The 16721-nt window shown below is 41.7% G+C and overlaps 1 protein-coding gene across 1 annotated transcript in view; it reads left to right on the top strand.

The window, feature by feature from the left end:
- LOC136879443 (hemocyte protein-glutamine gamma-glutamyltransferase) overlaps window positions 1–16721 on the top strand; it is a 279634-nt gene that overhangs the window by 136875 nt on the left and 126038 nt on the right. Inside the window, exons 8-10 of the mRNA XM_067153235.2 lie at window positions 250–418; window positions 4675–4772; window positions 10189–10355. Of these exons, the coding sequence (XP_067009336.2) occupies window positions 250–418; window positions 4675–4772; window positions 10189–10355 (434 nt within the window). The remainder of the gene's footprint in view (window positions 1–249; window positions 419–4674; window positions 4773–10188; window positions 10356–16721) is intronic.

Consider the following 16721-nt stretch of genomic DNA (forward strand, 5'->3'; position numbering starts at 1 on the left):
GTCAATTTATAAATCATATGGGATAGGGGAGAATGAAGAATAGTATGACTGAAGTCAAAAAGTCACAGTGGAGGTATTGTTAAAATAAAGAATCTTCATATCATACTTCTAAATTTCCAATCTGATTCGTACTGGTAAGGTCGTTAAAAGTATACGTATTTTCATGGCTTAAGTTTTCCTCTAGTGTGAAGTTGTTCAGTACATAGGCTATTGTACTTTACTTAAGAAATTGCATTGTCTATTTTCCAGGTGTGTATCAGTGTGGTCCGGCTTCCTTAGAAGCTATTAAGAATGGTGCCGTGGGATTCAACTACGATGTTGGATTCCTATTGGCTTCTGTCAATGCTGACCTAATGCGCTGGAAAGAAGATGATACGTGTGACATGGGGTTCTCTATTGTAGACTGCAATAAGTATCAGTAAGTATAAAAAACTCATTACCATGCTAACATGATTATGGAAAGTTTGAATATTGAAGGTGCTGATAGGGTAAGGTAGCATAAAGGCTGTTCCAAAGGCCTTTAAATTATATCCAAAGAGGAGGATAAAAAAAGCAAGCAAACATAATGTCTGTCAAGGAGATAACGGTTAAGTCAGGGACGTTGTGTTGCGATCAGGGACGTTGTGTTGCGCGAAAGTCATCATTCCGCCGAATAGCGCATGTATAGTAAAGGGAAAGCGATCAAAGTGAGAAGCACCACTGACCTCGAAACAGGGATGAAACATTCCAGAGGAAGCATGTATCATGTCCATTTTGAAAATAATCCTATTTCTGAAGATCTATGAAAGGAGCTGTGGGCAGCGTGGAGAGAAAACAGCTTTACCCAGCGGAATTATAATAATTATTTTAATACAAAATAAGTCTCGCCATTACCGTCTACTTATCGGACGAACTCATGTTGTCTGCTCTTCAGTAATCCCTTTAAATCCATTCACAGCATTGTGAAACCTGCCTTATATAATATTAGACCAGCTCGGGGCCCCATGCAGTGGCGGATGCTCTCCATCAGACCCCGATGGTTGCACATCTGTGTAAAAGAGGATAGTGCTGAAGCTAAATACATCGACTGGTGTTTCTTAAACGTACATACTGCTACGAGAAGACCTATGTGCGTCCTTACTGTCTATAATTGCAAACACCTGGCGTGGAGCCCATCCTGCCCCATTTAGACTCGACGCAACTGACCATATGTATCCTAAGCTCCCCTCACTAGATGCGAGGTCCTGGCATGTTGGATGATGGTAATGGTGGTAGTTGTGGTAGTGAGATGAAACTGTAAATCAATATCATTAGCTTCTTGTAGCATTAAATTAAAGAGAAGTAGTTTCTTTTCTTTTTTTTTTTGCTAGGGGCTTTACGTCGCACCGACACAGATAGGTCTTATGGCGACGTTGGGATAGGAAAGGCCTAGGAGTTGGAAGGAAGCGGCCGTGGCCTTAATTAAGGTACAGCCCCAGCATTTGCCTGGTGTGAAAATGGGAAACCACGGAAAACCATCTTCAGGGCTGCCGATAGTGGGATTCGAACCTACTATCTCCCGGATGCAAGCTCACAGCCGCGCGAGAAGTAGTTTCCTCGGAATATAACACTCCATGGACCTCGGAAATCTAAAACCATCAGAGTCGGAAAAGATCATTAGTTGACCAAATACGGTCTAGTGGGAAAGGAAGAGAGAGAATTCTCCTTCAAGTAAGTGGAAGTAATGCCACAACCAACTGGGACACGCATCGCAATATGTAAGCCTCTTATGGAATGGGGAGGAGGACTTGTGACATCTTAATATCAATATAAATTTGTAAAATGGAATAAATGTATGAGGTGATCCAGTAAGTAAAACAACAAGGCCCTTCATTGCATAAATATATTCACCTCTCTCGTACGTTCAAAATCCGTGATTTACTCTTGATGTAGCATATATACAACAGTATCTCACACTTGTATGAACATTTTCTTCAACGGTATATCAAGTACATCCACCCCGGGATAGAATAAATCGATATGGTGACTTGTTAAACTTCACCGTAGCTTGTGAATGACTTAATGGTCCAAAGTGATACAAACAATTCGGTGATAGTCTAGAACTGAAGAGGAGTTATCCCATACCTCTCATTACCAACGCGTACGGCTGGTTGATCGTGGCCTGACGTTGTCGTGCAGCAATTTGGAGCCTATAAGCAGAGTTTCTGTTGATTTGCGTTGAACGTTTGCTTACTGTGAGGCCTTTAGACAGAGATGTCGTTTCAGACTTATTAAGTATTTGACCATATTTCCGACAGCCCCAACAACTTATATTGATGTTGGAACAATATGACAGGCACGAAGTCCGATCAAATGACCGCAAAGAGAAGCCGTGGTGGCCTCCTTTGACCTCAGAAATTGAGAAGATATGGGACACATTAAATTCGTGAAAGAACGCGTTATCTTACTTACTGAACTATCTGTTTGTATACTAAAAGTATTAATAGATTATCAAAAGAGGAATTATTAAAAACCTTTCATTTTCGAAACTCTGAATGAATGTAATACTTTTACTTCAGAAATTCGTCCAGCTTCTTTGCTAAATGGCCAATGTAGCGCACGTCGGTTTAGACATGTTTGAGAAATTACTAACTGGTTTGATAGGAGGCAGTTCGGGTTTCAGAAGGGTTAATCCAGTGAGGTTCATCTTGTGGGATTCCAGCAAGGTGTAGCAGATCTTCTATTTAGGATGTTAAATGGACTATATCGCTATTGACTTATCCAAGGCTTTTGATAAGGTAGATCATGTGAGACTGCTGTTACTATTGAAAGCTATTGGAATTGACAGAAGTGTGGTTGAATGAGTGGCTAAATGTCGAGAAAATAGAACTCAGAAAATTAGAATAGGTGAAGCATTATCTGATACTGTAATCATTAAGACGTGTCTCGCAGGGCGGTATTGTCGGACATTTATGTTTTCTTACATACCTATAAATTATGTGATTAAAGGTCTGGAATCACAGGTCAGGCTTTATGCGGATGATTTCATACTGTATAGAGTTTCAAATAAGTTACAGGATTGCGAGTGACCGCAAAAATACCTCGACAATGTTGTGAGATGGACAACAGAAAACGGTATGTTGGTAAAGTGGATAAAAAGTCAGTTTGTAAGTTTCACTAAGCCCACTCAGTCATAATCACTGTGTTGATGGGGTGGAGGAACCTCACGGGGATCATTATACAGTAAGTAATTATGTGTTAGCATACATGAATATCTTAATTAGGAAATTCACATTAACTAGGTTGTGAATGAAGGTACATAACTCGTCATATGTTATGAGAGTTTTTAAGCGTTGTAGTAAGGATGTTAAGGAGAGGGCGTATAAGTCTATGGTAAGACCCCAATCAGAGTATGGTTCCAGTGTATGGGACTCACGCCAGGATTGCTTGATACAAGAACTAGAGAAGGTCCAAGGGAAAGCAGCATGATACGTTTAACGGTTTCAACGTTTGGTCTATACCATAAACGCTCTTCATATGGTCGCTGTGCGAGCAATACCGCGAAAATGACAATACTCTGCCTAGCCATTATGGTAAGGTGTAAAGTAAAATGAACCTTAAATATATTGTACTGTACGAGTGCGTAAATAGGTTATGCAAACAAACATTCTTACAGTACCGAGCTCGATAGCTGCAGTCGTTTAAGTGCGGCCACTATCCAGTAATCGGGAGATAATGGGTTCGAGCCCAACTCTCGGCAGCCCTGAAGATGGTTTTCCTTGGTTTCCCATTTTCACACCAGGCAAATGCCGAGGCTGTACCTTAATTAAGGCCACGGCTGCTTCCTTCCACTTACTAGGCCTTTCCTATCCCATCGTCGCCATAAGGCATATCTGTGTCGATGCGATGTAAAACAAATAGCATTCCTACAGTGAGGTACTGTTGAGGTTCTTTACACTTTAGCATAGCAAAATGAATACTACAGAAATTGTTCTGATGGACTGCGTATCCATATGCTGCTGGGAGGCGTGACAAGTCTAAGGATCATAATGGATAAGAAGAACTATGTCAGATACGTGGTATTGCTTGCGTAGTGACGATGTAATGAAACCTGTTGAAGTTAATATTGTATAATTACAAACTAGGGGTTTCGAAGAAAGACAACAAAGTTGGAGGCAATTTTGGCTATACATAACTATGGCAATGCACTTCTTGTTTACATGGATTAAATGAGATTGCGAATTCAACATTACCCAATTACTTTCAACACTCCTTCGTTAACGCTTCAAAATTATTCTTTATTTAATGATTTTATATTGAGAACTACAACGTGGTTATAATTTTCCAAAGCATGACCACAAACGACGGATACAACTATATGTGCTGTGGGTGTCAGATATTTCCCCTGGATAACCATTCTAGAAACCATCATTTTATATATTTCACGAACATACATTCTCTTTAAATCCACACAAGAATGAAATAATGTCCCAACCCTGTCATATAACGTAATTTTAGTCTAAAGAACCTCGTCTTTGGTCATGATATAACCTTGCAGATCATCATAAATGTGTCACTCAAAATTATCTAGCCAAGCGAGCACGATGTTAATGTTGGCTGATTCTTAAAGTCTCGTAGCTTGGGCATAAATCATATTTATTCCACCATATTCAGTGAGCGGATAATCTGGTAACGAATGTGTTGTGCTCCTTGCAGCATCGGCCGCATCATCCTGACCAAGGCGCCCTGGATCTTCGACCCAAACGGGGACCGGGATAGGGAAGATATCACGCTGCAGTATAAACCCAAAGAAGGTGAGTGGTATTTAAATATACTTTCATCTACAATAACTAAAATTATATCTTTGATTGTAATTTACTAATGTTTAATCCTTACTTCATTTTTTCTGTAACTAGACTTAGTTAAGGTGAAAACTGATTCAGCTACACTATTGTTTGTGTGTTTGTTTGTTGCTTGTTATGGTTTGTTTGTTTGTTTTTTGTTAATATTGCAATTGTAATATTGTATAATTTGTAATATTATAAAAGTGAAAGAATGGTATAAATAAATCATGTTCTAAACTATTATTCCATTGTCTGTGGATCCGTGGTAGAGTGTCGACCTCTGGGTTCGAGGTTCAAGATCGGAGGCTCAAACCCGGCAGAGGTAGACGGATATTTAAGGAGTAGGAGAAACGTCTATTCTACACTCCATGTCGTATGATGTCGGAATTTAGAAGATCTCTTAAGACGCAGTTGGTATTTACCCGATAAAAATAAAACTCAGCCTAAGAGAGACACAGTGTACTCTGCCATTTGGTAGAATAAAATAGAACGTCGAAATTGCCGCGCAGGCAAACAAGATGACGTCAGATCAAAATGCGCGTACACCGTACCTGAGGTTATACGAGTATTATTATTATTATTATTATTATTATTATTATTATTATTATTATTATTATTATTATTATTATTATTGATTTTATGTCCCACTAATGATTCTGGCTGTTTTCGGATAAGCCGAGGTGCCGTACTTTTGTCCCGCAGGAGTTATTCTACGTAGCCTACCTGTAAATCTACTCACACGAGGCTGGCGTATATGAGCACATTCAAGAACCACCAGACTGAGCCAGGATCGAACCATCCAACTTTATCACAGAAAGGCCGGCTCTCTATCATCTGAGCTACCAGCTTGGCTAGTAGTAGTAGTAGTACTCGTAGTAGTATCAATTTGGTCGTAGAACGTACATAGATTTCCTGCAATAATCGACTACATGATTCGTTCAGATTCTTAACCGAATGGGCGAATAAGAAGGCTCCGAGTACGTTTACCGGTCGAGCCAGGGATATGTACTGGGTATGGTTAATTCATTCCCCTAGCTAGAGGACTGGATGTTTGCGTTCGACTTAATGCACATCTCTTCATCTCTTCATCTGGATACAATACATCATACTATAACCACTACAGAAACAGGGTTTGCGTCAGAAAGGGAATCTGTTCGTAAATCTGGACCATATCAACATCAAGTGTCTACCTAAATAAATTAGGTAAAAAGGCCTTGGAGAAGAAGACGAATCCAATGCATGATTCATTAAAACGTATCTCAAAATTTCGTTCTTCTTGACCAACATACCCGTGTACTTAGTCCCTGGTGACCGTCGTGCATATTGTCTGTATACGTGTATGTACATTGATAATAATAATAATAATAATAATAATAATAATAATAATAATAATAATAATAATCGTATGGCCTCAGCTACCGTGTGCAGACATTCCAATTTGACGCCATCTGGCCGTCTGCTCGTCAATTTCGACGTTCCGTTTTACTCTAGGCCCCCACTAGATGGCAGACCGAGTAAACCGAAACTCTCTTGGGCGTCTATGGCTGAGATTTAATGAATTTTGTCGGGTAAACACCAAATGTGTCACCAGAGATCTTTTACATGCCGACATCGTACGACATGGACTGTCGAATGGACTTTTTTCCGCCCTTCAAAAATCCGACTACCTCTGCCGGGTTTGAACCCGCTATCTTGGGATCCGGAGGCCGACACTCTACCGCTGATCCACAGAGGCAGCTGATTAATAGTGACTAGGTAGCGGTCAGTACCGAGCGATTTCGCTACGTGCTGTAAAACAGTAAACTTGCATTCGGGAGGAAGGTGGGTTCGAACTCTAAATAGTATTTCATCATCATCATCATCTGTTTACCCTCCAGGTTCGGCTTTTCCCTCGGACTCAGCGAGGAATCCCACCCCTACAGCCTCAAGGGCAGTGTCCTGGAGCTTCAGACTCTTGGTCGGGGGATACAACTGGGGAGTATGACCAGTACCTCGCCCAGGCGGCCTCACCTGCTATGGTGAACAGGGGCCTTGGAGGGGGATGGGAAGATTGGAAGGGATAGACAAGGAAGAGGGAAGGAAGCGGCCGTGGCCTTAAGTTAGGTACCATCCCGGCATTCGCCTGGAGGTGAAGTGGGAAACCACGGAAAACCACTTCGAGGATGGCTGAGGTGGGAATCGAACCCACCTCTACTCAGTTGACCTCCCGAGGCTGAGTGGACCCCGTTCCAGCCCTCGTACCACTTTTCAAATTTCGTGGCAGAGCCGGGAATCGAACCCGGACCTCCGGGGGTGGCAGCTAATCACGCTAACCACTACACCACAGAGGCGGACTAAATAGTATTTTCTAGTATAATATTCACACCAGGCAATTGTAGGAGCGATGATGCTTGTTGTTTAAAGGGGCCTAACATTGAAGGGCATAGGCCCAAATGTAGGAGCTGTACCTTAATACAGGACACAGCCACTGCTTTCCCAGTACTACCCTTTCCTATCCCGTTGCGACCGCAGATCTGTGTGCGTATTAGATGCGTCCTGAAACGAATAGCAACAAAGTAAGCAGTCACTGAAACTTATTTCCGTTTGCGATGCAACATATCGTCGCTGCGGGATCAAGCATTGTGTTCTCCTATGTAGTAATAATATTTTTGGAGAAATACTGACCCGCAGCACATACATTATGCAGAGAGAATTGCTTCACAATGATCGCACAATATTGAGCCTTAGATGACACAATCTTACCGGTCAAAGTTCTAAGCTGAAATATTTCACATAGTGCTTTTTGCAGGCGCAACGACGAAATAAATTTTAAATACTCGTTTCATGAAGTTCAGAAACCTCACTAAGTTAAACGCATACGCATAGATCTAACTGTTAGGGATACTCCGACTTTGAGTGATGTGGTAAAAAAATGAAATGTCGTATGGCTTTTAGTGCCGGGATATCCCAGGACGGGTTCGGCTCGCCAGGTGCAGATCTTTCTATTTGACTCCCGTAGACGACCTGCGCGTCGTGATGAGGATGAAATGATGATGAAGACAACACATACACCCAGCCCCCGTGCCATTGGAATTAACCAATTAAGTTAAAATCCCCGACCCTGCCGGGAATCGAACCCAGGACCCTCTGAACCGAAGGCCAGTACGCTGACCGTTCAGCCAGCGAGTCGGACAGTGATGTGGTAATATGAAGAGTTTAGAAGCATAGGGGTACGAGTGCCGAAATTAAAAAAAATGGAGTTAGCATGCGGCAATTGTAAGGGAAGAGCCAATCTGTTTGATGGTAAAAAAGTGCAACTGCTTTCACTGAAAGTGCTACAATCCAGCATGATGTTTCAGAACCACTTCACCGAACTGTTATTTTGTCCTACTTTAGAGGGTGTCAAGTACTTATTTCCTACCTCATTGCCTCCAACCTGCCTATAATTAGCCGTTAAAGTAAACCAGAGGACTGAGTGTATGCACCTGCAAAGGCGCACCGCAAGATTCAAGTAGAAGATTTCCGTTCAACTGAAAACATAGTGTTGTGGGGATCAGCAGAATTCAATGGATCTGTTTAAAGAAGGATCGCCTATTCACACTTTTCTACAAGTGATCGCTTAATGAAGATCTGTAGTTTGAAACTCATGACACGGAAAAATATAAGGTTGGGCGCCCAATAATCAATGCATTCACTTTAACCCCTTTGTATGAAGTGCCTCCAGGTATAACCATTGTAAAGTATTACCTTTTATAAATTTTACAATCTCTTCTAATACATGCCGCCAATTCACCATGAATTTTATAAAACACTCAAGTGTGGCCGACAGGAGGAAAATGTCTCTGCTTCAGTGGCGTCTTCTTCGAAAACAGCGGATTACGATGATGAAGACGTAATGGAATACTTCTGGGTTTCAGAATAATAATCATTTATACCTAACATTTAAAGTATCATTCTTATAATTGATACACTATTCATTTTTAATAATAAATTGAATAACTTCGTGATAATAAAAATATTATACATACCAAGTTGCTTTTATTAACCATAACATACAGGGAAATGAGGGAGAAAGCGACTGAGTTGGAAGTAAACAGGTCCAAGTGATTGCAGGCTTGAACGAAAAACTTTTTTGTGCCAAAGGTAATAATTATTATTTCTTAATACTTCATATACAAATGTACAACACTACGTAGAACAAATTTACATTAATAATGATTTGATTAACATCTATCAGAATTTACAATAGGATCTAAACTTTCCAGCTGTTCTTCTCAGAAGTATTGTTTGGCAGTTATACCCCTTAGCTTCTATACCTCTCATCTTTAAATTGAGATACTGTTATTCCAGAATGTTAGGAAAACTAACTCCACAGCAGATAATTCACATGAATTGGATAAAAATACGTAGGTATGGAAATATATTCCAAATTAAATTACGAGCAAATTCTATCTCATTTGTACCGTTCAACTACTGTACTCTGGACACACTAATGGAACACAACCTGATTTCCAATAATCCCATACACACATTCCATTACTGACTTCTACTTATTTTGCGTAATGGATGTAGTACATCATGGCTAACCCTTATGGTGCCAATTCTTATAATCAAATAAACTATGTCAAGAATATAAACAGCATTGATAGATGCACCAAAAAATCTAAAAAAATGTATTTCTAAATCTTGTGTCTGTCTTGAAAAACAGCAAGATATGTATTCAAATTCAAGACACCATTTGTAAATGAAGTTGATGATTAATTAGCTGTACTTTTCAAGGATAAAGCAGACCTTTTCAGTATATGTACATTAATTTTAGTGCATACTCATTTATTAGAGGTAACTGTTCAAAGCTAAATGTGCTATCATATGATGGCGGCCTGGTAGATGAATAAATACATGACTGGTAGCGTCTATTAAGGCTCTGGTTACACCTTCTGTTCGTTTCTAGTGCCACCAGGAAGGTCCGAAAGGAGGCCACGGAGTAGTGGCCAAGGGTGGTCTTGGCTTCAGGCTCGTCTATGGGTGGTTGTAGCTGAAGCGAGTGGGGCGGTCTATAATAGGTGAGGTTGCTCGAGACGGAAAGCCAGATTGGATCGCTCCCCGTCGGTCTTGCCGTACGAAATAGGGAACCTGCCAAACCATTCATGGAGGATTCAAAAATATTGAAGTATTACTTTAAGTGCTATAGAAAACGATTGTAGATCTGTTTTGTTGGTATCTGTATTCGAGTGCCCTGATTGATTGATTGATTGATTGATTGATTGATTGATTGATTGATTGATTGATTGATTGATTGATTGATTGATTGATTGATTGATTGATTGATTGATTTATTTATTTATTTATTTATTTATTTATTTATTTATTTATTTATTTATTTATTTATTTATTTATTTATTTCTAGGCACAAAGGCTGAGCGCCTCACGCTGATGAATGGTGTGCAAGGCACAGAACGAGCCAAGAAATTCTACAGGTTGCCGACCGTGTCAAAAGTGGACATTGAATTCCAACTAGTCGATCTGGAAACAGTCAACATTGGGGATGACTTCAGTGTGACCGTCAACATTCACGTAAGTAACTTAATTTTATATTGATGATATTTGAAATATATTATGTAACGTTGTAATATTGACAGAATATTTCTGACAGTTCTTAGAGGGAGGCCCGTTTACTGGCTGCCTGGGTGAGAATAATAGAGTAGGGTGTATGTTTGCCATGGAAACGTCGGAGGGTCCATTGCAGTTGCCATGGAGAAAATTCTGCTGGGCTGTTCATGTTAGTTGAAATTGCCAAACCTCTCACTTCTGAGTTAGGTGCAGCAAAACACAGCGGTCTGAATGAACGAGTAAGTGAGCCGGAAGCGAAGGGAAGGAGAAAGGAATGCAGGAATGTGGCAACACCGTGCAGTGGCACATGCAAATGCTCCTCACTCCAGCCTTATCTGTCAGAATGCTTCTTTGAATATGACGGGTATAGGATACTAAGAAAAAGAGACAGAGACGCAATAGGACATTGAATTCATGCTTTCTTTCTAATCAGGTCCGTACCTGACGAATTTCTATCCGTCCCGCCTATCTGAAACATAGACCTACACAATCACTTCCTAAAACTAAACTCAGTGCTGATATTAATTAGTATTAAGGATCTTGTCTCATGTTCATTCCTTCTTCGTTTTTATTTTTTTCGAAACGCAGGGTTTAACACCTGTTAAATGGTACGCAATAAATAGATTATGCACTTTATTTGTCAAAATATTGTCAAAAATGCTCAAAATATGGATACTCACAATAATATGTGTTTGTGTTAGAGATATATGGTGAATCATAAAAAGCTTGGATTATCATCGACCTACACATCAGTATACTGCATGATCTATTTCCCAGACTGGATGATATACTTGCCAGTGTGCGCGATTGAATCCCTACATACAACCTGCAATCTGTCTTCAAGTCGATGACCGGGTCGGGGATGGAATGAATGAAGCCCCCAACTTTGCGGCGAGGGTATGAATTGTGCCGGCTGCCAAGGCCTGCCGCACTCCTCTGGGGCAATGAGTAATGACTGACAGATGAAATGAAATGATAGTGGAGAGTGTTGCTGGAATTAAAGATACAGGGAAAACCGGAGTACCCGAAGAAAAACCTGTCCCGCCTCCACTTTGTCCAGCACAAATCTCACATGAAGTGACCGGGATTTGAACCACGGTATCCAGCAGTGAGAGGCCAGTGCGGCTGCCACCTGAGGCACGGAGGTTCTAATTAAATCTCTGATAGCTAAAACTATGCACAAGGAGCCAAATAACTTTCCCATTAAATTTATGAAATCAAATAAAAATTTCTTCTACACATAAAAACAACATAGCAGCTATCTAGTAGAATTCTTTTTGTGTAAAACACAGTGGCGGCTCGTGGCTGTAAAGTATGGTGAAGAGCTATTACCCGTTCGGTTTCGAACGACAGATTTAGGAACTTCTTTCTTTCTTAATCTGCTTACTCTCCAGGGTTGGTTTTTCCCTCGGACTCACCGAGGGATTCCACCTCTACCGCCTCAAGGACAGTGTCCTGGAGCTTCAGACTCTGGGGAGGATGACCAGTACCTCGCCCAGGCGGCCTCACCTGCTACGCTGAAGAGGGGCCTTGGTGGGGGATGGGAAGATTGGAAGGGATAGACAAGGAAGAGGGAAAGAAGCGGCCGTGGCCTTAAGTTAGGTACCATCCCGGCATTTTCCTGGAGGAGAAGTGGGAAACCACGGAAAACCACTTCCAGGATGACTGAGGTGGGAATCGAGCCCACCTCTACTCAGTTGATCTCCCGAGGCTGAATGGACCCCGTTCCAGCCCTCGTACCACTTTTCAAATTTCGTGGCAGAGCCGGGAATCGAGCCCGGGCATCCGGGGTGGAAGCTAATCACACTAACCACTACACCACAGAGGAGGACAAGGTTTAGGAACTACGTGTTGTTTTTGGTTGTTTTGTACTCGTACCTCGTACCTGTGACTGGCGGAGGGTCCAGCACGTGACCACGATTTATTGAATTTAATGTTTCGTCATGACCACGAAAAGCTAGTTCTTGCTTACTTAAATAGAGAACTGCATCAATTACCAACTGAAGGAAAAACCTATTTAAATGTACATTTTCACTGAACTGTACAATTACAATATACAGTCTGGCATTTTCCTTCAGGATATCGGAGATCGTATTTTGGTTTGTTTCCAATGTCTTGAAATCTAGCTGCCGTATTTTATGTTCTGCAGAGTCTGAGTGCTTATGTAAAGAACGTGTTATGTTCAAAAGGGCTGAAAATCCTTTATTCCAAACGTTAGTTTTATTGATAAAAGTCAAGCAGGCCCAACAAAACAACTTCTGTAGAACTGGGGAGGAGCACAACCATGGAAATTCCTTAAACCACGATCGTTTGAAACTAAAATTGTAAGATTTACCGGAATGTTTCACTTCTTTTGTAGCACAAATTTGCAGTGATTCAGTAGGGCAATCAAAACGTAGAACTTCATTCTGATCTTCGTTTCTCCAACGTGAAAATGGTGTTTTTAATAAAATGCATACTATGTCATAAATGGGATACATATTTAAATAAAACAGCACAACACTACGAACGAACCACGATTCGTAAGTACTCGTACTTCACACAGGATGACGCAGGGAAGACGAAACATTCCGCTCTTCCGACAACTTCACTATACTGCTAATAATAAGAGATGGTTTGTGACATTTCGTAGAGGGAGGTCCGTTTACTGCCTGCCGAGGCGGGATAAAGGGAGTGGCTGTGTGGTTGCCATGGAAACGAGGGTGGGGCGACTGCGGTTGCCATGGAGATAAACCTTCAGGGAGGCTCGTCTTGCTGGGAGTTGCCAAACCTCTCACTTCACTTGTGAGCTAGATCTTGTTGCAAGCATTTCAGTGTGAGTGGCCGTTAGTAAGTTTCTAATTGTATTTTAAATACTATGTACGTACGTACGCACGTGCAATCATTGTATTTATATTTTGAGTACGATGAATACTCCTCGAGGGAGAGGGAGGCCCAGGACTCGTCCACCTCGTGAAAAAAATACCGCCGGCCATGGTGTGACAATTCATCACCAAGGAAGAGAAATGATATGTGCTGCAAGAGAATTCTTTGAAGAGGAGGCTACGAGTTTATCGGAAAGGAATGTTCCCTTAATTCCATTCCAGAGCAAAATTTGTTCTATTTGCGACCAGTTCCATTACAGTGGAAAACAAGAATGTGAAGAAAGACCAGTTCTTGTCTCATTTGCGATCACTGTAAAATTTTCAGCAGCTGTCAGTGTTTCCCAACTTTAACGCAGCAAGGGGACTGTTAATTAAGGCGTAGCTTTATATAATGGATACTCCTACAGAAATTTACGGAAAAGTGAGGATGTTTGGTGACAAGGGTTTGTTTTACCGCTGGATTTACGTCGCAGCGACACAGATAGGTCTTACGGCGACAATGGGATAGGCCTTGGAGTGGGAAGGAAACGACCCTGGCTTGTTGTGTTTGTTGTGAAAATAGGAAACCACGGAAATCCATTTACAGGGCTACCGACAATGGAATTCGAACCCACTATTTTCCGAACGCAATATATTCTCTTCGCGCTATCATTATAGAATCGTCATTTTTTCAACTTATTGTAATCTAAACATTTTCTTAACATTAAGTTCTGGAATCTTGTACATCTAATCGAAGCGTACAGACAAAAATTATAATTTTATTTATATAGATGAAAGTAGACCGAGTGGCCGCGCGTTTTAACGCTCTGTGGCTATGGAGCCAAGCTCTGCATTCGGGAAACGCGTGGGTTCGAATCCCACCGTCGGCTCTTCTCAGAATAGTTTTCTGTGGCTTAATATCTTCACTTCCAGGCAAATGCCGGTACAGTTCCTATCCATAGGCACCCCTAACCCAATTTTATTCACCATAACACATTTCGTCTTCATTAGCCAGGAAGGGCATCCGGCAGTAGAAACATACTGTGTAAATTAATTAGGAAACCACGGAAAACCATCTTCAGGGCTGCCGACAGTGGGGTTCGAACCCACTATCTCCCGAATACTGAATACTGGCCGCACTTAAGCGACTGCAGCTATCCAGCTCGGTAAATAACAGGTTTATTTGAGTCCTGTTTATTTCCTGTCAATCCCGATATAAACGCATCAGTCTCAAACGGTAAATATAAGTAATTTAATGACTTTCAACATACGATTCGTAAGATTCCCAGTTTCGCCAGTTACTTGAGGGATGTCTTCCTGTACTAATCCTTCAGTAAGGATTTTCCTCACAGCAACCTGACTGTTTGTATGTCACTGATAAGAACCTGATTGTATAAGAGTGATCGCAAATGGGACGACACCGCCTGGCCAGGCAGTCTACAACAGATCACAGTGGTCAGAATGACGGAGAGAACAAGTGAGCCGGAAGCGAGGGGTAAGAGCATGTACAGAAAGGAATGCTGGAATGTGGCAACATCGTGAAATGCCACGTGCAGTGCTCCTCCCTCCAACCTTACCTGTCAGACGCCATCTCTTCTTATTAGCAGTATAGCACATTCCGCTATGTGGAAAGTACGCGGGTGACGTCACGGTAGTCATGGCAACCGCCAAGGCCAAGCGCTAGGAGGGAGCACTTGGGAGGTAGAGGCAGCTGCGGAATCTCTCGTCTTCACTCAGTCTCACGCGCCGTACTGTGGCCGACAGCCGGCGCTTTCGTCAGTTCCCCTGGTTCTCATCAGGTGATGAGGTGCTCCAAACGCCGTACAGTAAAATATTTTCTTTCTGTAAAACCAACAAATGTCATAAGAAAAATAAATTTAAGTAATTCATTATGGTAAAAATAAGTGGTGAAGTGACACTTCACCTACTTCACCTGAAAAGCTGCCCCTGGTAAAACATGATGTTAACCGACTTCCTTGAATGTGTTGGTGTGCGAAGACTGACACTTTTCAAAATTTTGCTAAGTCTTACAGTTACTATTTCAAGGCACCTCACTCAGAAGCAAACTAGATTGTGCGATACAGTGGATTACGTGCTCGTCTGCTGTGTCCAGATACCAGGCACTGTCAGTCGACATGGAAGAGTGCAGAAGACGCGTATTCAAAGAATATTTGACGTTAAATTATGCTATCCTACTGTACCCTTTAAATTATCCTCCTCTTGCATGAGTACATGTCTTGTAGTTTAGTGGTTACTGTGATTAGCTGGCACACCCGGAGGCCCGATTTCGATTCCCGGCTCTGCCACGAAATTTGAAAAGTGGTACGAGGACTAGAACAGCGTCCGCTCGGCCTCTGGAGATCAAATGAGTAGAGGGGTTCAATTCCCACTTCATCCATCCTCGAAGTTGTTTCCCGTGGTTTCTCACTTACCCATTCAAATTCCGGGTTGGTACCTAAGTTAAGGCAACGGTCGCTTCCTTCCTTCCTTCCTTCCTTCCTTCCTTCCTTCCTTCCTTCCTTCCTTCCTTCTTTCTGGCCTATCCCTTCCAGTTTTCCCATCCCCCACAAGACCCCTGTTCAGCATAGCAGGTGGGGCCCCACCTGGGGTAGGTACTGGTCCTCCTCCCTAGTTGTATCCACGACCAAATGCCTCACGCTCCAGGATACTGCCCTTGAGGTAGTGCAGGTGGGGTCCCTCGCCGAGTACGAGGGGAAACCAACCCTGCAAGATAAATGGATTAAATAAATAAATAAATAAATAAATAAATAAATAAATAAATAAATAAATAAATAAATAAATAAACAAATAAATAAATAAATAATACATTTTATATAAGATGTGGACCAAAAAAACTAACATAAAATCACAGTAATGTGTCAATTGATTATCGTAATATCATTCTGAGCTTGAATTAAATAATTAATAATTAATTTAATTTTTTTTTTTTTTGCTAGGGGCTTTACGTCGCGCCGACACAGATAGGTCTTATGGCGACGATGGGATAGGAAAGGCCTAGGAGTTGGAAGGAAGCGGCCGTGGCCTTAATTAAGGTACAGCCCCAGCATTTGCCTGGTGTGAAAATGGGAAACCACGGAAAACCATTTTCAGGGCTGCCGATAGTGGGATTCGAACCTACTATCTCCCGGATGCAAGCTCACAGCCGCGCGCCTCTACGCGCACGGCCAACTCGTCCGGTGTTAATTTAATTAAATTGTAATTGGATTAATTCTGAATTTAAATACCGGGCGCGTTGAAGGTGCGGTTAGGAGCGAGCAGGTGTGAGCTTGGACCCGGCAGAGAGTGGGTTCGAACCCCACTGCCAGCAGCCCTGAAGATGGTTTTCCGTTTTATTAATTAAGGCCACGGCGGCTTCCTTCGCACTCCTAGGTTTTTCCTATCCTTCCGTCGCCCTATGATCAGTCTTTGTCGGTGAGACGTAAAGTAAAGTGTAAAAATATCTGAATTTGATTAGAGTGGAATTACA

The sequence above is a fragment of the Anabrus simplex genome, chromosome 1, assembly GCF_040414725.1.
Source record: "Anabrus simplex isolate iqAnaSimp1 chromosome 1, ASM4041472v1, whole genome shotgun sequence".
NCBI lineage: Eukaryota > Metazoa > Arthropoda > Insecta > Orthoptera > Tettigoniidae > Anabrus > Anabrus simplex.